Below are 15,081 nucleotides of genomic sequence, written 5' to 3'. Positions count from 1 at the left end.
CCTCTCGCCTCACCATTGGCTAACGCGCGGCCGGTTTCCGATTCACCCAATGACGGATCACAATGTGGAAGGCTGTGCGTTGACCTCCCACCGGATTCACCTCTAATGAGAAGCCATGTTTCGCTCTCTGAGAAGCGTCCAGCGGTTTAACTGCAAACTCCTGACTTTGCAAAGTCTCAGCGTCAACTCCAAACTCCTCATCTGCACGTCCAGGATGGCCAGCTCAGAGTACAGGCTCGAGCGGGACACGTTTGGTGAGCTCAAGGTCCCAGCTGACAAGTACTACGGTGCCCAGACTGTCAGATCCACTATGAACTTCAAGATAGGGGGACCAAGTGAGAGAATGCCAATCCAAGTGATCAAGGCCTTTGGTATCCTGAAGAGAGCGGCCGCTGAGGTCAACAAGGACTACGGCCTCAACCCGAAGATAGCAGATGCAATCATCCAGGCTGCAGACGAGGTCTCAGCAGGTAAACTGGATGATCATTTCCCTCTGGTGGTGTGGCAGACTGGATCTGGGACTCAGAGCAACATGAACGTCAATGAGGTGATCAGCAACAGAGCTATTGAGATCCTAGGAGGAAAACTAGGCTCCAAGGACCCTGTCCACCCTAATGATCACGTCAACAAGAGTCAGAGCTCCAATGACACATTTCCCACCGCTATGCACATCGCCGTAGCCACAGAGGTCCACCACGTCCTGCTGCCCGGCCTGCAGACGCTGCACGACGCCCTGGCTGCGAAGTCTGAGGAGTTCAAAGACATCATAAAGATCGGACGCACGCACACTCAGGATGCTGTGCCGCTCTCGCTTGGGCAGGAGTTCAGCGCCTATGTCCAGCAGGTGAAGTACAGCATTGAGAGAGTAAAGGCCGCCATGCCCAGGGTGTACGAGCTGGCAGCGGGAGGCACCGCAGTAGGTACGGGACTCAACACCCGCATTGGCTTTGCTGAGAAAGTAGCCGCCACTGTTGCGTCTCTCACAGGCCTGCCGTTTGTGACCGCCCCCAATAAGTTTGAAGCCCTGGCAGCCCACGACGCCCTGGTGGAGCTGAGCGGAGCGCTGAACACTGTGGCTGTCAGTATGATGAAGATTGCCAACGACATACGCTTCCTGGGGTCGGGACCCCGATCCGGCCTCGGAGAGCTCATCTTACCAGAGAATGAGCCAGGAAGCAGCATCATGCCAGGCAAGGTGAACCCTACCCAGTGCGAGGCCATGACCATGGTGGCAGCCCAGGTGATGGGAAACCACGTCGCGGTCACCATCGGAGGCAGCAACGGACACTTCGAGCTCAACGTCTTCAAACCCATGATGGTCAAGAACGTGCTGAACTCGGCCCGGCTGCTCGGCGACGCGTCCGTCTCCTTCACCGACAACTGCGTGGTGGGCATCCAGGCCAACACGGAGAGGATCAACAAGCTCATGAACGAGTCCCTCATGCTGGTCACCGCGCTCAACGAGCACATCGGCTACGACAAAGCGGCCACCATCGCCAAGACGGCTCACAAGAAAGGCTCCACGCTGAAGGCCGTGGCCGTGGAGCTGGGCTACCTGACCGAGGAGCAGTTTGACCAGTGGGTGAAGCCGAGTGAGATGCTGGGGCCAAAGTGAACTCTGACAACACGAGGGACACTTCAAAACAAAATAACTACATTTTCTTTGGGAGGAAAGAGCATGTCCAATTAAATCAGAGCAGTGGAACTTTATGAACAATCTGAATCCTGAACATCTCTTAATAAAAAGGATCATTTGCTGTTGTTTGGTCCAGCTTCTTACTCCACATATACACCTCCAGGATGTCTTATTTAAAAGTAGTTTCAACTGCTGCCCAACATCACAAGTATCAACACAACTTTTCTCTGTAAGAGTAAAATGCATGTATTTGTACTCCAACTTGTTGATTTTGACATTTAAAGCTGGGGCAGGCAGTTTATTTCAGAAGCAGTATTTGTTATATTTGCTGAAATTCTCTTTACATCCAGACAGCGAACTCTAACGGCCTGTCCACTCATCGCTGCATGAAAACATGTTATGAAGGAATGGCTTTGGAGGGAGGCCTGAAAGGAGGGAGTGGGATGTTTTTCTGTTGGTTACTTTTAAAATCCAGCTGTCTCTATATAGTTCTCCAATGTTGCCTACCCCATGTTTTCCACTATTAATTGGTACCTTCAGGGCAGTTCACATGTTCACACTGTGCCATCCCAAAAGATTCAACATGGACGTTCTGGTTTACATTATGTGCCATGAGTTCAGTTAACTTTGCATTAATTAAAAAGCAAGTATATTCCGGTTTCTTTCTTTATTTTTTTTTTTAACAGTCATAGTTTTACATTGTTTATACACGCTTGTTTGTAATGTATGCAATATCAGTTGATATGCTCTGGGTGTATGGAAAGTAAAGAAAACAAAACACCACAGACAGAAGATATGCATTTAAGCAAATCCTTTATTATATACAGGAATTACAACAAAAGCAACTGAATGCCAAATGGACACATTTTAATTGTAAATATATAAAACTAGCAGTTAACACATTCCAAAAACATGATGTGCACGATTTTTGTACAAGCGATAAACAAAAAACATTTGCTCCTCTTCTATTTGGTCCAGCTGACCTTGGGAATATCATAATGTTCTGTCAGGTTGTCCAGGTGGCGATTGAAATCCTGCAAAGACAAAAAAAAACATTTTTGCTGATATTTCTCTGTTCATAAATCTGAAATCATTTAAACTGCAGTGTAGTCTACAAACATTAATGCATTTCTTTTTAAAACTACCATTTAGATATACGTTGGTCACCAAATATAATAAATAATATTGAATAAATGTGCTGTTTTACAAGTCTGAATTGACAACTTTGACTGAAGGCTGCTATGCCAGGTCTGGCATGACTTACTTCCACTCTGAGCTTGTGTGTCTTTGATGCTTTGTTCAAAATCCTCTCCATTTGCTTTAGAAAAAAAGAGAGATCACTGTAAGTTTAGACACACTGTAAACACCTCTAGCAAAAACATCTACACCCCAAACTCAAGAAGACACTGTGTCAGTGACGACAGCTGTGCCACACAAAGTATGTCGCAACATTCACTGTTTCAAATAATGAACTCTGTCCTTCGAGTAGAAAAGGGCTGATAAACTTTGTCATTATTTGACGTGAAGATGAATAAACAGACCATGAAACATCATTAACTTTACCGGTGAGCTAATTAAGTTTATTTTAAAACCACTTCAGGTTGGGATTACTCCACTGTACTTAGTTTTAAACACAGTTTTCATCTCTCTCTCTCTCTCTAATATAATCAGGAAGGTAAATAATCTACAACCTCTGTTCAACTACTGCATTACTAGTTGTAAAGCTAAGTGTGCAATATATCCATTTGACAATACTGTGTGCCTGGAAAGTTTCCTATCCAAAAAGGTCTTTCGGTTTTCTGATTGCGTTTTTGTATACTATTCTAGGCTAGTGTTGTTTGTTGTTACAACAAGCCCCCTGTATGCTTCTGACAGCTGGTGCATTGCTGCCATTGTGTCAAAATATGGACTCTCCTTCTAATATGGGATTATGGATGAAGATGGTGCTGCTGGAGAAGTATAACATACCCTCTTCTCTTGCATCTTGTCAAAAGCAACTTGTGCCGGTGTCCTTTTATCAATATATGCTTTTGTGGATTTCACCTCCTCATTGTCTTGACTGGTCACAACCTGCTCCAAGCGATGCTTACTCTCTTTATCCTTCTTCTTCTTCCTGAAGAAATAGAAGATATGCAATCACCAGTTAGTTGAACAGTGGCTTGTCAGACAAACAACTCCAATCTACAGGTAAGGAAATAGAAAGTAAGTAAATGTAGGCAATTAAATACTAATAATTGGATAAACACAATAACTGGTGATTATTTGTCTTGTGACCTTATGTGAGTGTTTTATCCAAGACAGGGGAACTATTCTTTGTCCTACTGAATACCTGTGTTACGAACGTTTTGTTGTACGATTTACTATGTAATTTACTGTGGCTGAAACTGTCAGTATTTTAATATTTCAAAGTTGTCCTGTAACGTTATTGTGTCGACGCAGTTGTAGTTGCTTTAATGTAGCTAACCACCCTGCCTTGCTGTTTATTAGCCATATCTGGTACAGTGTCACCGAGGACTGTGCTTTTTTTCACTGTACAATGGTATTTTCACAATTACTTTGCCCAAGTATTACTTTATCGTATTCATATGATCTCAGCAGACGTTGACGTTAGTGTGTTTTTGTTAGCAAACGGGCTAACAATAGCCTCGCCTGAATACCAGGCTTTGTTTATCATTTGCGACTGTACAGTTCAGTATTTTTCTCGATTCCAACGCGAATACCAAACAAATGATGCCACAAGACTTACTTTTTTCCAGCTGAAATGTCTCCTACACCCTTTAATTTCAGGGCGCTCTTCTGGACCACAGCGTACTCAGACATTTTCGAAAAGCTCTCTGCCGTTTTCTTCTGGTTTGTTATTATGGTACCCGACACAGGCACGGCGGCGCTGTGCTGCCACCTGTCGGACTGAAGGGAAACGACACAACTCGCGCTACTTGCCTCAGGTGCAGTGTGTCTTCCCGTCCAGAGAGGAGCAGTACATTATTTTCTCATATACAAAACGGAAGTCGAAGGAAATATGAATGTCAAACAGTAGCATGGTGAGCTGCATTTTTAAAGTAACCTACAAGTAAAACAAAAATGTCGGGCTACAGTTTATTTAGGGTAGTCACGTTAACGAAAAACATCACATCCAGCGCTGCAACGTTGCTGTGCAGGACGAACATATTAAACAGAACCCAGACATGCGGTTATGCTAAGAAAGTTGGTGAGTAAAGAGGATTTCTACCATCTCTCTTCAATATATCTCAGTGCCCTTTAGTTTTAAATTGTCTGTGGTTATGAAACATGTATCGAGTTGAGCTGACACATTTGGCCTAGCTTACTCCGCTGAATGTGACTGAGAGTGGAAAATAAAGGATGGATAATTGCTGTTGTGGTGTGGCAATACACGAATATAATTGCTTAGTTATTGTGTCCATTAGGTTGCAACTAATGATTTTTTTCATTGTTGATTCTCGATTAATTGATCAGTAAAATGTCAGAAAAATGCCCAATATGATGTCCTCTGATGTCTTGTTTTGTCCACAACCCAAAGCTATCCAGTGTACTGTCATAGAGGACTAAAGAAACCTGAACATATTCACATTTAAGAAGCTGGTATCAAATAATTTTTCTTTAAAAAAAAGATGTAAATCCATTATTCATTGCAGCTCTAAGTCCATTCCACACTTCGTCCAATAACCTAAATCACCTGTGTCTGCGTATGCCATTAAATCATTATTCATTAGTGGTTTATTTTCTATTTTCAATCAACCCGTGACCCCAATCACAATCAGGATGTCATTATACTTGTTGGCATTACAAAATATCTCTTTCCTGTTCTTTGCAGCGGCCAAAGGGAAAGGCAAAGGCATGGCGAAAGAAGAGCTGAAAGGTCCGGAGGTGTGTAAAGACCCTGTCAGACTGACTTCATATGCAGTAGGGGCCAACATCCTCAAGCAAGGGGAAGACCCCCAGCTGAAGCCTACTGATCAATATCCAGAGTGGTGAGGGCACATGTTTCTTGTATTTCTGCCACTTTTTATCTACTGCTTTGTGTATCATAATGTAGAACTAACTCTTTCTGAATTTTGCCAGATTTCCTTTCCTATTTTCAAGATATTTGTTGTGAAAAGCTGGTTAGAAATTGACAAGTAAATGTGTCCTTCTGTAGAAGAAAATTACAATTCCCCCCTCTAATAAGAGGAAGTAAGTAAATCCAAAACATTTCAGCATCACAGCATCACATACTGACTATCGCTGTTTCTATAGCTCTCTACGCCTACACATGCTAAATGCAGTCCAAGCTTAATGTTTTGGTAGTTGAATTGCATTCTGGGAAATGCAGGAAATCACAAACACACCACTAGATGGATATACATTTATATATGGACAAAATAAGAGACACATTTGCTTTGCTTCCTTTTTGTTAAGACAGAGAAGAATTGACCTAGGTAAAAGGTAAAGATAGTTTGTGTTGTTGTTTCATTACATTATACTTTTATATTTTAAAAAAAAATCCCCCTCTCACCCTTCGTGGGGTGGTATGTGTCATCCTCAAGCTCGGGTCCTCTACCAGAGGCCTGGGAGTTTAAGGGTTCTGCACATTATCTTAGCTGTTCCTAGGACTGCACTCTTTGGACAGAGATGTCAGAAGTTGTACCTGGAATCTGCTGGAATCTGCTCCGATTACTACTGGCACCACTGTTGCTTTCATTCTCCACATTTTCTTTATAAATACAGTATAAATTATTATTATTATTTGTAATGTTGTCTGTGTAATTTTTTTATTCTGGGTGAAAAGGTCCTTTCATGTGTATTAAACTTATTGTATCAAAACCCCTGTATACATAAACATACATGGCCAACAAAGCTGATTTTGATGTGTCTTCACTTATTTGACTACCCTCTCCTTTTATCATTCACTCAGGTTGTTCCAATTGAACCTAGGACCGCCCCAAAAGTTGCACGAGCTGGAGTCCGACACCAGGGAATACTGGAAGCGTCTGAGGAAGGAAAACATTTGGCGTTTCAACAGACTGCATAAAGGGAAGAAGTTTTAGGCCTTCACTGAACTGACAGAGAGCTTCTCCCTGTACATCGGATTGCTTCAGACTCCGTGTGGACTGAACCACGTGTCATTGTGTACTGTATGTTCAGACCAACTCTTCCACCGTGTTAATTGAAACCATGCAGCATATTCAGTGGTCCTCCGGTGACTGAGCTGGTTATGTTAAAAACTTGGGGGGGGGCCCAACATTCACAATGAAATAAAACATTTTTTTTAAAGTAGTTGGTTAGACAACTCCAACCCGAGGACCATTTAGTAATTGTTCTGGAGCTTTCAATTGTATCCCACAATCTTCTTGGGCAGATGGTTTTTGCCTAGTTGTCATGGAATTGTATGCTTTCAAAATTCAACGATTGCGTGATATGATCGAAAACTAATAAGCAGGCCTTGAAGTGATTTTTCTATGCATTTAATTAATTTGTACATGTCTTCATGTTCTGTTTTGTCCATATCAGAAGGACAATGGCCTGCTGATATTTCCACCAATCACCTTTTCACTATTTGTTGTTTTTGCAGACTCATTATGAATAAATATGACTACAGAATATCCTGCAAATTGTGAATTTTCTTCTGCTTTAACATTATCATAATATGAATGTGGTACCACATTGTAATGAGGAGCCTTCAATGAAGGGTTTGTGAAGTGAAATTTTTGATGAGTGAATAATGTATTAGGCTAATACTTTATAGGTCAGACCTATTACACCCCCACCCCCCCAAAACTGGGGGGTTCCCAGGTTGTCAATTGGATAATATTTAAAAATATTTCCGTATTCGATGGCTTCAATAAATGTTCTGCTGTGACAGCGCTTCATGCAAATGTTCGAGCCTGCGGGGGGGATTGCAAAAATGAGGAACCAAAATGAGAAGCAAATCATTTGGGGAAAAAAATCACGCAAGGTCGGAAGACTGATAAAATGCACCACACGTCTGTTTTTATTGAAAAGCCACTTGTTCCTGTTTCACAACTGGATGTGATCTCCGGTCTGTGGAGTTAACTTTTTGTAAAGTCGGTAAGTTAAAACTTTTCTTCACGGTTCTGATAAATGTTACAGTAGCCTATGTCAGTGTGCGGAAGCGGCCAGCTGTATCGCACTTAGCGTTATTAATCGTCGTCGTGGTGTTTAATTTGGTCTGAAAACAGCTCGTGGTTTTATTTTCTAGCATCGCTGCTACCTGATCAATTTCCTGAATAAGATTAATAGGCTGTCGTCTGCTGTGCTTGTGTGTGTACAGTTACAAGCGGATTTTCCTCCGCGCCTCGCATTCTCATAAAGTCAACACAGGTTTACAACCTGTTTTGTGGTGTAAACCGTAATACCACCCGTGTAGGCGGACAAGTGGGACATTCATTCAACAGCCAAACACATTACTGTTGTCAGTCATCAGTACGGTCTCACTTGCTACGCCGTGGAGCTGATGCATATAGATGGTAACGTTAGAGTTACAGTTATATTTTAGCGCATGAAGTTTCACTTTAATGTTCCTGTGGGTCCAGTTTATCTTCAGGTTTGTTAGTGGCGACACATGCGAAGATGGGGGAGTGGAAAATGAGCATTGGTACTCTGAGTGAAGAAATCCTCACAGGGCTGTCAAAGATGTTGGACAACTCGACCTGCGGATGGAGGCAGCTAGCCAGTGCGGTGTCCGAGCAACCGAAATTCCGCTGCAGGTGAGACATTGAAGGCATCACACAAAGAGGGTGATTTAAGCCACAAACACCTTTTTCATCACCATAATAACTCATTTGAACATTTACACTTCATGCTGTAATACAAGGACTTCATATGATGTATGACGTGCATGATGAACAGGTGTGTCCCTCAGTAAAATACTGTACATTCCTGCAAGTTTTTGGTGGGGGCGGGGGCTCTGCCTCTCTCCTGCTTTGGGGCACTATGGTTGTCACCACCCCTGCACTAACACTGCCCATTGAACGCTCTCCCTGCAGTGAAAATGAGCTGACCAGCTGCTCACTTCAGGTGCTGAGCGTTGCAGGCAGCCCGGGACGTACCCTCCTGGCACGGCTGGCTGATCGCTCCTGCCCCCTGGACTTTCTGCTCCACTGCCTGAGGAAGATAGACCACCAGGAAGCTGTGCACTACCTCACCACCAAAGGTAAAGCAGAAGTGCATTATTTATTTATCTATCTACTTTTGAACAAAATCTCTGTTAATGTTTATCGCCTATCATGTATTTATTGAGCCTCACAAGCTTTACCTACTTACTAACCCCTGTTGATTGCTGGTATGTGATGTGTGTGGGTTTCTGTGAATGTGCACGGATGCTCTGCACAAATGAAGTTCCTAATGGATAAAAAAAGGTTCTTTGAATTGAAGTGACTGGGATGCCATACATATACAGACGTGTAGATTTCTATTTCAGGAAATTCTGCTTCCTAACATGGTTTAATGTTACACATTTTCAAAAAAAGTATGAAAGTAGTAAGTACATTTACTCAAGTGCTGGTACATTTTGAGGCACTGGTACTTTCTCCATGTGCACATTTTGACTTGACTAGCCTTGGAACACCCACTATAAATGGCAAACAGCTATTATTAATGGCATTCATTAATGTTATTAATAAGTAACACGTGTGTGATTGTCAGCAGTGGAAACTGTGTGTATTCATTTTATTTGTCCTCCAGCGTGCCAAAATGCCAAATAAAGGTTATTAGTATGTAAGGAAACATCAGGAAGAAACAGTCCTGGCTCTTTCAACCATAAACATTAGTAGAGGAAAGATAGGGCATTAGATTTGTTTTACACAGATAATTTTGTCTGTAGAAGTAACAACTTTACAAAGTTGTGTGTGTGTGTGTGTGTGTGTGTGTGTGTGTGTGTGTGTGTGTGTGTGTGTGTGTACGTGTGTGTGTGTGTGTACGTGTGTGTGTGTGTGTGTGTGTGATAGTAGCAGAGCTGATCCAGATCACAGTGCAGCCACAGTCCCAGCAAGCCACAGTTGGGGGCAGGGTGGTATTGACCTGCAGAGCCTCTGGTCCCCCTGGACTCAGCTACCAGTGGTTCAGAGGCAAAGAAGAGGTCAGTCCAACATCATATGATTACGTGGTTATGATAAGATTTCAGGTCAAACCCTATGTTACGTGGAGTGGTCTGTATTTATTATATTGTTAATGTGGTGTTGGTAATGAGACAAATTATGCATTCTCTTAATTATCAGATGTCAGTTAAAAATTGGTTATTGGTTAATTATTTCCTTGTTTTAGATTTTGAACGAGACAGGGAGTACACCAGATCTGGCTCTTTGTCCTTTAGCCCTGGTCCACCAGGGTCACTATATCTGTAGGGTCAACCATGGAGAAAACTGCATCTTCTCCCAGTGGGCTCACGTTCGCTGTGTCTACTCTGCAGGTACCTCTTCTCTCCTCCTTCTTTTCTCCTTGTTTTATTTCATCTCATGACATGTAATGTCATTTCCGAGTAAATCTTGTCATATCAGGCTGCAGCAGCAGTCTGTTTCCAGGGTCAGTGAGTGGGCTGCTCATCACCCATCAACCTCAGTCCCAAGCAGTGTCTGAGGGTGACACTCTGTTCCTGGAGTGCAATGCAGAGGCGAACCCTCCTGCCCAGTACGAGTGGTACCACAATATGGTGCCCATGAAACAACACAAGACACAGTCACTCAAGGCAAGTGTATTTACACAGTCTGCTCTGACTGAACTGCCTATCTACTGTGCATAACAATGATTTCAGAAATAAAAGTTTTTGGGTTAAAACTTTTAAAATGGACAAAAGCTTTAAAAGCAAGGCAGGAAATATATAACCACTGTGCTATCATCATAAAAAGGATATCATAAACTAATACATATGTTTATCATATAAAAGCATTTCTGTTTTATAGAGGGGGGTTGGTTAACTTCAGCTCCTCTCGAACTAACAGTTCTATTTGTCACTTGTTTGTAATCTATATTTTCCACATTCTATTACATATACTGCAGCTTTGCACCAAACCCATGTGTGTGTTAGCTTAGAGAAACCAATGAAGGTGTTAACAAATTCTCACATTTGGTCTCCATACAAGTATGTGGTGTGTAGTTGATGTTGTGTATTCTTGTAGATCCCATGTGTGACCACAGAACACAGAGGACAATATAGATGCAAGGTGTTCAATTTGTACCACGAGGCGTGGACTGACACCGCAACAGTGACCATCGGTGAGACCCAGGCACATTTCTTGTTTCTGTAGTCAGAATTATTGACAGAAGTATTATTATTAGAAAGATCGAAGAGGTCTTAAAAAGTTTTAATACATATGATAATTGTGTGAATGTTATTACTTTTGAGGAGATTGTAAACATAGATAGACCAGCAATAAGTCTGACATTGCACATTTATAGGCTCGTGTCACACTTGGGCAAAGTGCAGTACTGTGCAATGAATAACTTCCTGTTTTGCACTTTTACACAGGCCCCAGTTCCATCACTGATGCCTCCTGGGTAGAAGTCTATCGTGGTCTAGGTATTCTTTATTCTGAATATTAAGGAGCGAATAGAGGAACTAGAATTTTAGTTCCTTTGTGATTTTCCACATCATCACACCTTGATACCTGTTCATGCAGGGGTACTTTTGAGTGTAGTACCAGCAGCGGATTTAGCTGATAGGTTGTGTGTGTTGAAATCTGTCGACTGGCTTTTTCTCATTAATAGAAAGTTTACAGCATGTGTGGTTACCAAGAACTGTAGAAATGAGAATGAGACATTAAACAAATAGTCTGATCACCAGCAGCATGGGCTTTTTAATTTTAACCTTGTCATTTTGATGTTGACAGACTCACAGGAAGTCAACAGGTCAACCGGCAAACCAGGAATACAGCCGATACAGGTGGTCGATTCGCCCTCATCGACCAAGCATTTCCATGGTGAATTTTGCCCAAACCAATACTGTAGTCACAATACAGCATCTGTGGATCAAAATATACTCTCTAAATAGGTACATCACATGATTTTTATTAGGTTAATGGTCCTTTCGTGATGCGTTATGTTCCCCTCCACAGCAACAGACAAAGTTGCTCTCCTGATTGGCAACATGAACTACCTCCACCACACTCAGCTGTGCGCTCCCATCGCTGATGTCCACGAGATGACCAACGTACTCAGACAGATGGACTTTAAGGTGGTTTCCCTGCTCGACCTCAACTGGCAAGAGATGCACAGCGCTGTCACAGAGTTTCTGTTGCTGCTTGACAAGGGAGTCTATGGTTGGTGTCTTTTATCAAAATAAAATATAGTATAAAACCTTTTATTTTATTTTTTTTTTTTAAAAACAATGAGCTAAAAAGGCTAAGAATCTGACTTTGATTCTACGATAGTCACACACTTCTCTGTCCTTCCTTCCACAGGCTTGCTATACTTTGCTGGCCACGGTTATGAGAATTACGGCAACAGTTTTATGGTTCCCATCGATGCACCGGCCTCCTACACATCAGAGCACTGCTTGTGTGTACAGAATATATTGACCAGGATGCAAGAGAAAGAGACTGGGCTTAACGTATTCCTGCTGGACATGTGCCGCAAAAGGTGTGAATGTTGAAATTAATTAATTGAAGTACCAGCATTTTTTATGTCACGCTGAGGTTATATCATCTGCTGTGCAAATTTATGCTTTTAATCAAGGTACAAGGTTGTTTATTAGTCATTATACAGTACATGGCTGCATAACAAAATGAAATTTGTAGTTCCTTCATGCTACACAATATAACATAACACATAATTAAGTTTATTATGTGAATTTTTTATTTATTTCTTTTCAGAAACCCAAATGATGATATCATTGTTCAACCAGGACTGATCAAGGTGACAGCAAATATAGTGTTTGGATATGCCACGTAAGTCGCTGATTCTCTCAAACGTTAATTTTCATTCTGTGTTGGCTTCTTAATTCACCTGCTGTGCTTTTTTGCTTTGATTAATTCTGGTGGTGGAGACTATTGGAACTCCGTGATTTAGACTGAAAAGGTTTCACTCATGTGTAGCTTGTTGTGTTTTAGATGCGTAGACGCTGAAGCATATGAAGTGAGGAGGGAGGATGTGTCAAATGGCATCTTCATAAGCTTCCTCAAACGGCGAGTTTGTGAAGATGAGAAGGTCACCGTCATGCTAGACAGAGTGGCTGAAGGTATGTATGCAGAGCACACACATGAAGTATGGGATCTGTAATTGGGGCCTGTAATAGATTTGCACCAACTAGGCATGCAATAAGCAAATAGTTGTGTGTGTTGACTCAGTGACATGGGTCACTGTCTCACCTAAATGGAGCAGAGCCGTTATCATTCTTATTAGTTCCACCTATGCTTTTCCTGCTGTCTGCTGTGAGAAAGGTTGTTGTAAAGCATTGGTAATGGTTGCTACTATGGCTGCAAATAAATACAGTTCCCGTTTCTTCTGGTGTACAAGAATGTTTCAAACCATTGTAAAATGTTTTTATTTTTAATAACAGTAACTTCTGATGTTAATGTTCTGTGTGGGATCATGTTTGATGGAGAAGAGGCGCACCACCTACAGATTCACAGAGGACAAAAAAAAATGTGGGCATTTTGAGAATGTTGCCGTTCTGGCCACATACCACTCAGTCATGTTTCTGCATTGACAGGTGGAACACACCTGTTGTCACAACACTGTTTGTGTTCTAGCCAGATGTGCCACTCTTTAACAACGCTCTTTAACATACTGTAACATGTATTTACTTTTGCCAGACATGGGTCGTTGTGAGATCACACGAGGGAGGCAGGCTCTGGAGCTACGGAGTAATCTGTCTGAACGACGCTCCCTCACTGACCAGATACAGACCTCTGAATGTTCTGCGTCCTATTCGGCTCGAAACCTGCAATGGGCTGTTGCTCATGGTACTCATTTTGTTTGTAGATTACTTTATTTAATGTTGGCATGATACTATACTTAGAGTTAAGTATACCTAATTCAAATATCACCCTTCATAGTCCTACCGAAGAGCCTTTGCCTGCAGTTTGACTGTGGAGTGAAGGTTCAGCTTGGTTTTGCTGCAGAGTTCTCCAATGTCATGGTCATCTACACTCGGATACTTGAGAAACCCAAAGAAATTGCTTCCTGCTCTGCTCAGCTTACTGACTTCCCAGAGGTTTGTCAGCCGATATTAAATATGAGGATTTGAGATTTTAAAGACACACAAAGACATCATCATGTTTGTGATCAGTAATCCTTCAGTGTTTCACAATACACTATATTTTAAACAGGAATTCATTTGTTATTGTGGATTCTGTTACTTTGGCAGGATGTGGACATCGATCTGAAAAAGAGTAACCAGGAGACTCTGCTTGAAGCCGGCAGTTTATTATTGATCAAGGAAAATCTTCCTTCACCAGAGGTCCCTAGTCTGTACACACGCATCCGAAGCCTGCAGAGACTCAGGGTCAGACTCTTGTCGTTGCTTTCATTATTGGTTCTCTTATTTCTATCCTAGGAGAATCCTGATAAATGTTTATGTGCCCTCTGGAGACCAATTTGTACTGTTAGTGGAGTCAGGAATAAGACTAATGCCACCATTTTGAATATTATAATATATAAAGAGGTCTGAAGTCTGAGCTGAGAAGCCTTTTTTTTTCTAAAGCTAAAAATCTAATTTTGCTCTTCATTGTCTTATAGAGTGAGCTCACATTCACAGTCTGCCTTCATTACACCTATTCCAACATGGATGAAGAAGTACAGGAAAGGCAACCAGTGACAGTTGGTAAGCCACTGGTCTCCAAACTCAATCTACACGAACCACGACCACCTCGCGCCTGCTCTGCTTCCTCATCCTTCAGCCTCGACTCCTTCAACGTTCCTGAGTGCTCTTCCTTTAGTGAGGCCTGTGCCTCTGTTGGTTCAGCCTTAAATGCATGGTCATGTTATGCACAAACTGGCAGAGAATATTCCACCAATGACTCTCCAACTTCATCCAGAAGTGTCAATAAACCAGAGGAGACTGACTGTCCTGAATTATCTGAGGCCCCTCAACCTCTTGTTGCCAGCAAAAGCTTGCCCCACAGCCAAGTAAATGACACAAATTACAAATTTAGTGACATGTACAATTTTCAGTCTCACTAAGCATTATGACTCCTATGGTCTGACCATTACACACTGTGTTGGGAAAAAACGTGTTTAAATAAACAGCTCAGGCAAACACTTGTCTTTCTGTGAATTTTATTCAAGTCTTCTGCAGAAGGAACGTATGTGCTCTACTTAGGTTATCTTTGTCTTAACTATGCTTTAGGTTTCTGCAATGTTTTATAAATATTTAATATAAAAGAATTTGATATATTATCATTATACAGTCTATGATGATAATACATTGAAAAAGGATCACACTGCTGATCAAATGTCTTTGTAAAAAGGAAGAAATTAGATGAATTGTAAAC

The 15,081-nt window shown here is 41.9% G+C and overlaps 4 protein-coding genes across 5 annotated transcripts; 3 read left to right on the top strand and 1 right to left on the bottom strand.

Annotated features, from left to right (window-relative positions):
• Positions 1–58: 58 nt before the first annotated feature.
• Positions 59–2,293, top strand: fh (fumarate hydratase). Its single transcript, XM_046048922.1, has one exon. It carries the CDS (start codon positions 116–118, stop codon positions 1,613–1,615), a length of 1,500 nt encoding a protein of 499 aa, XP_045904878.1. The 5' UTR covers positions 59–115; the 3' UTR covers positions 1,616–2,293.
• A 139-nt stretch (positions 2,294–2,432) lies between these two features.
• On the bottom strand, positions 2,433–4,539 carry fam32a (family with sequence similarity 32 member A). Its single transcript, XM_046048925.1, has 4 exons — positions 4,383–4,539; positions 3,605–3,749; positions 2,901–2,954; positions 2,433–2,670 (listed from the first exon to the last, which is right to left on the bottom strand). The coding sequence occupies exons 1-4, from the start codon at positions 4,454–4,456 to the stop codon at positions 2,602–2,604; spliced, it is 342 nt and encodes a 113-aa protein (XP_045904881.1). The 5' UTR covers positions 4,457–4,539; the 3' UTR covers positions 2,433–2,601.
• Positions 4,540–4,683: 144 nt separating this feature from the next.
• mrpl54 (mitochondrial ribosomal protein L54) lies at positions 4,684–7,234 on the top strand. The gene is made up of 3 exons (XM_046048923.1): positions 4,684–4,844; positions 5,469–5,625; positions 6,549–7,234. Exons 1-3 carry the CDS (start codon positions 4,718–4,720, stop codon positions 6,679–6,681), a joined length of 417 nt encoding a protein of 138 aa, XP_045904879.1. The 5' UTR covers positions 4,684–4,717; the 3' UTR covers positions 6,682–7,234.
• Positions 7,235–7,513: 279 nt separating this feature from the next.
• Positions 7,514–14,846, top strand: malt2 (MALT paracaspase 2). Of its 2 annotated transcripts, none has more exons than XM_046049558.1 (17): positions 7,514–7,702; positions 8,188–8,361; positions 8,641–8,807; positions 9,604–9,731; positions 9,917–10,061; positions 10,150–10,337; positions 10,768–10,864; positions 11,118–11,168; positions 11,479–11,568; positions 11,704–11,907; positions 12,049–12,226; positions 12,460–12,534; positions 12,697–12,824; positions 13,402–13,551; positions 13,645–13,802; positions 13,956–14,093; positions 14,327–14,846. In XM_046049558.1, exons 2-17 carry the CDS (start codon positions 8,225–8,227, stop codon positions 14,768–14,770), a joined length of 2,478 nt encoding a protein of 825 aa, XP_045905514.1. In that variant the 5' UTR covers positions 7,514–7,702; positions 8,188–8,224; the 3' UTR covers positions 14,771–14,846. The 2 variants fall into 2 exon arrangements, with proteins under 2 accessions (XP_045905514.1, XP_045905513.1); XM_046049557.1 differs by having other exon boundaries at positions 7,515–7,702; positions 9,601–9,731.
• Positions 14,847–15,081: the final 235 nt, after the last annotated feature.

This window comes from Micropterus dolomieu, linkage group LG05, assembly GCF_021292245.1.
Source record: "Micropterus dolomieu isolate WLL.071019.BEF.003 ecotype Adirondacks linkage group LG05, ASM2129224v1, whole genome shotgun sequence".
In the NCBI taxonomy this organism is placed as follows: domain Eukaryota; kingdom Metazoa; phylum Chordata; class Actinopteri; order Centrarchiformes; family Centrarchidae; genus Micropterus; species Micropterus dolomieu.
Note: the sequence above shows the minus strand (reverse complement) of the source record. Positions and strands in the feature narration are given on the sequence as shown.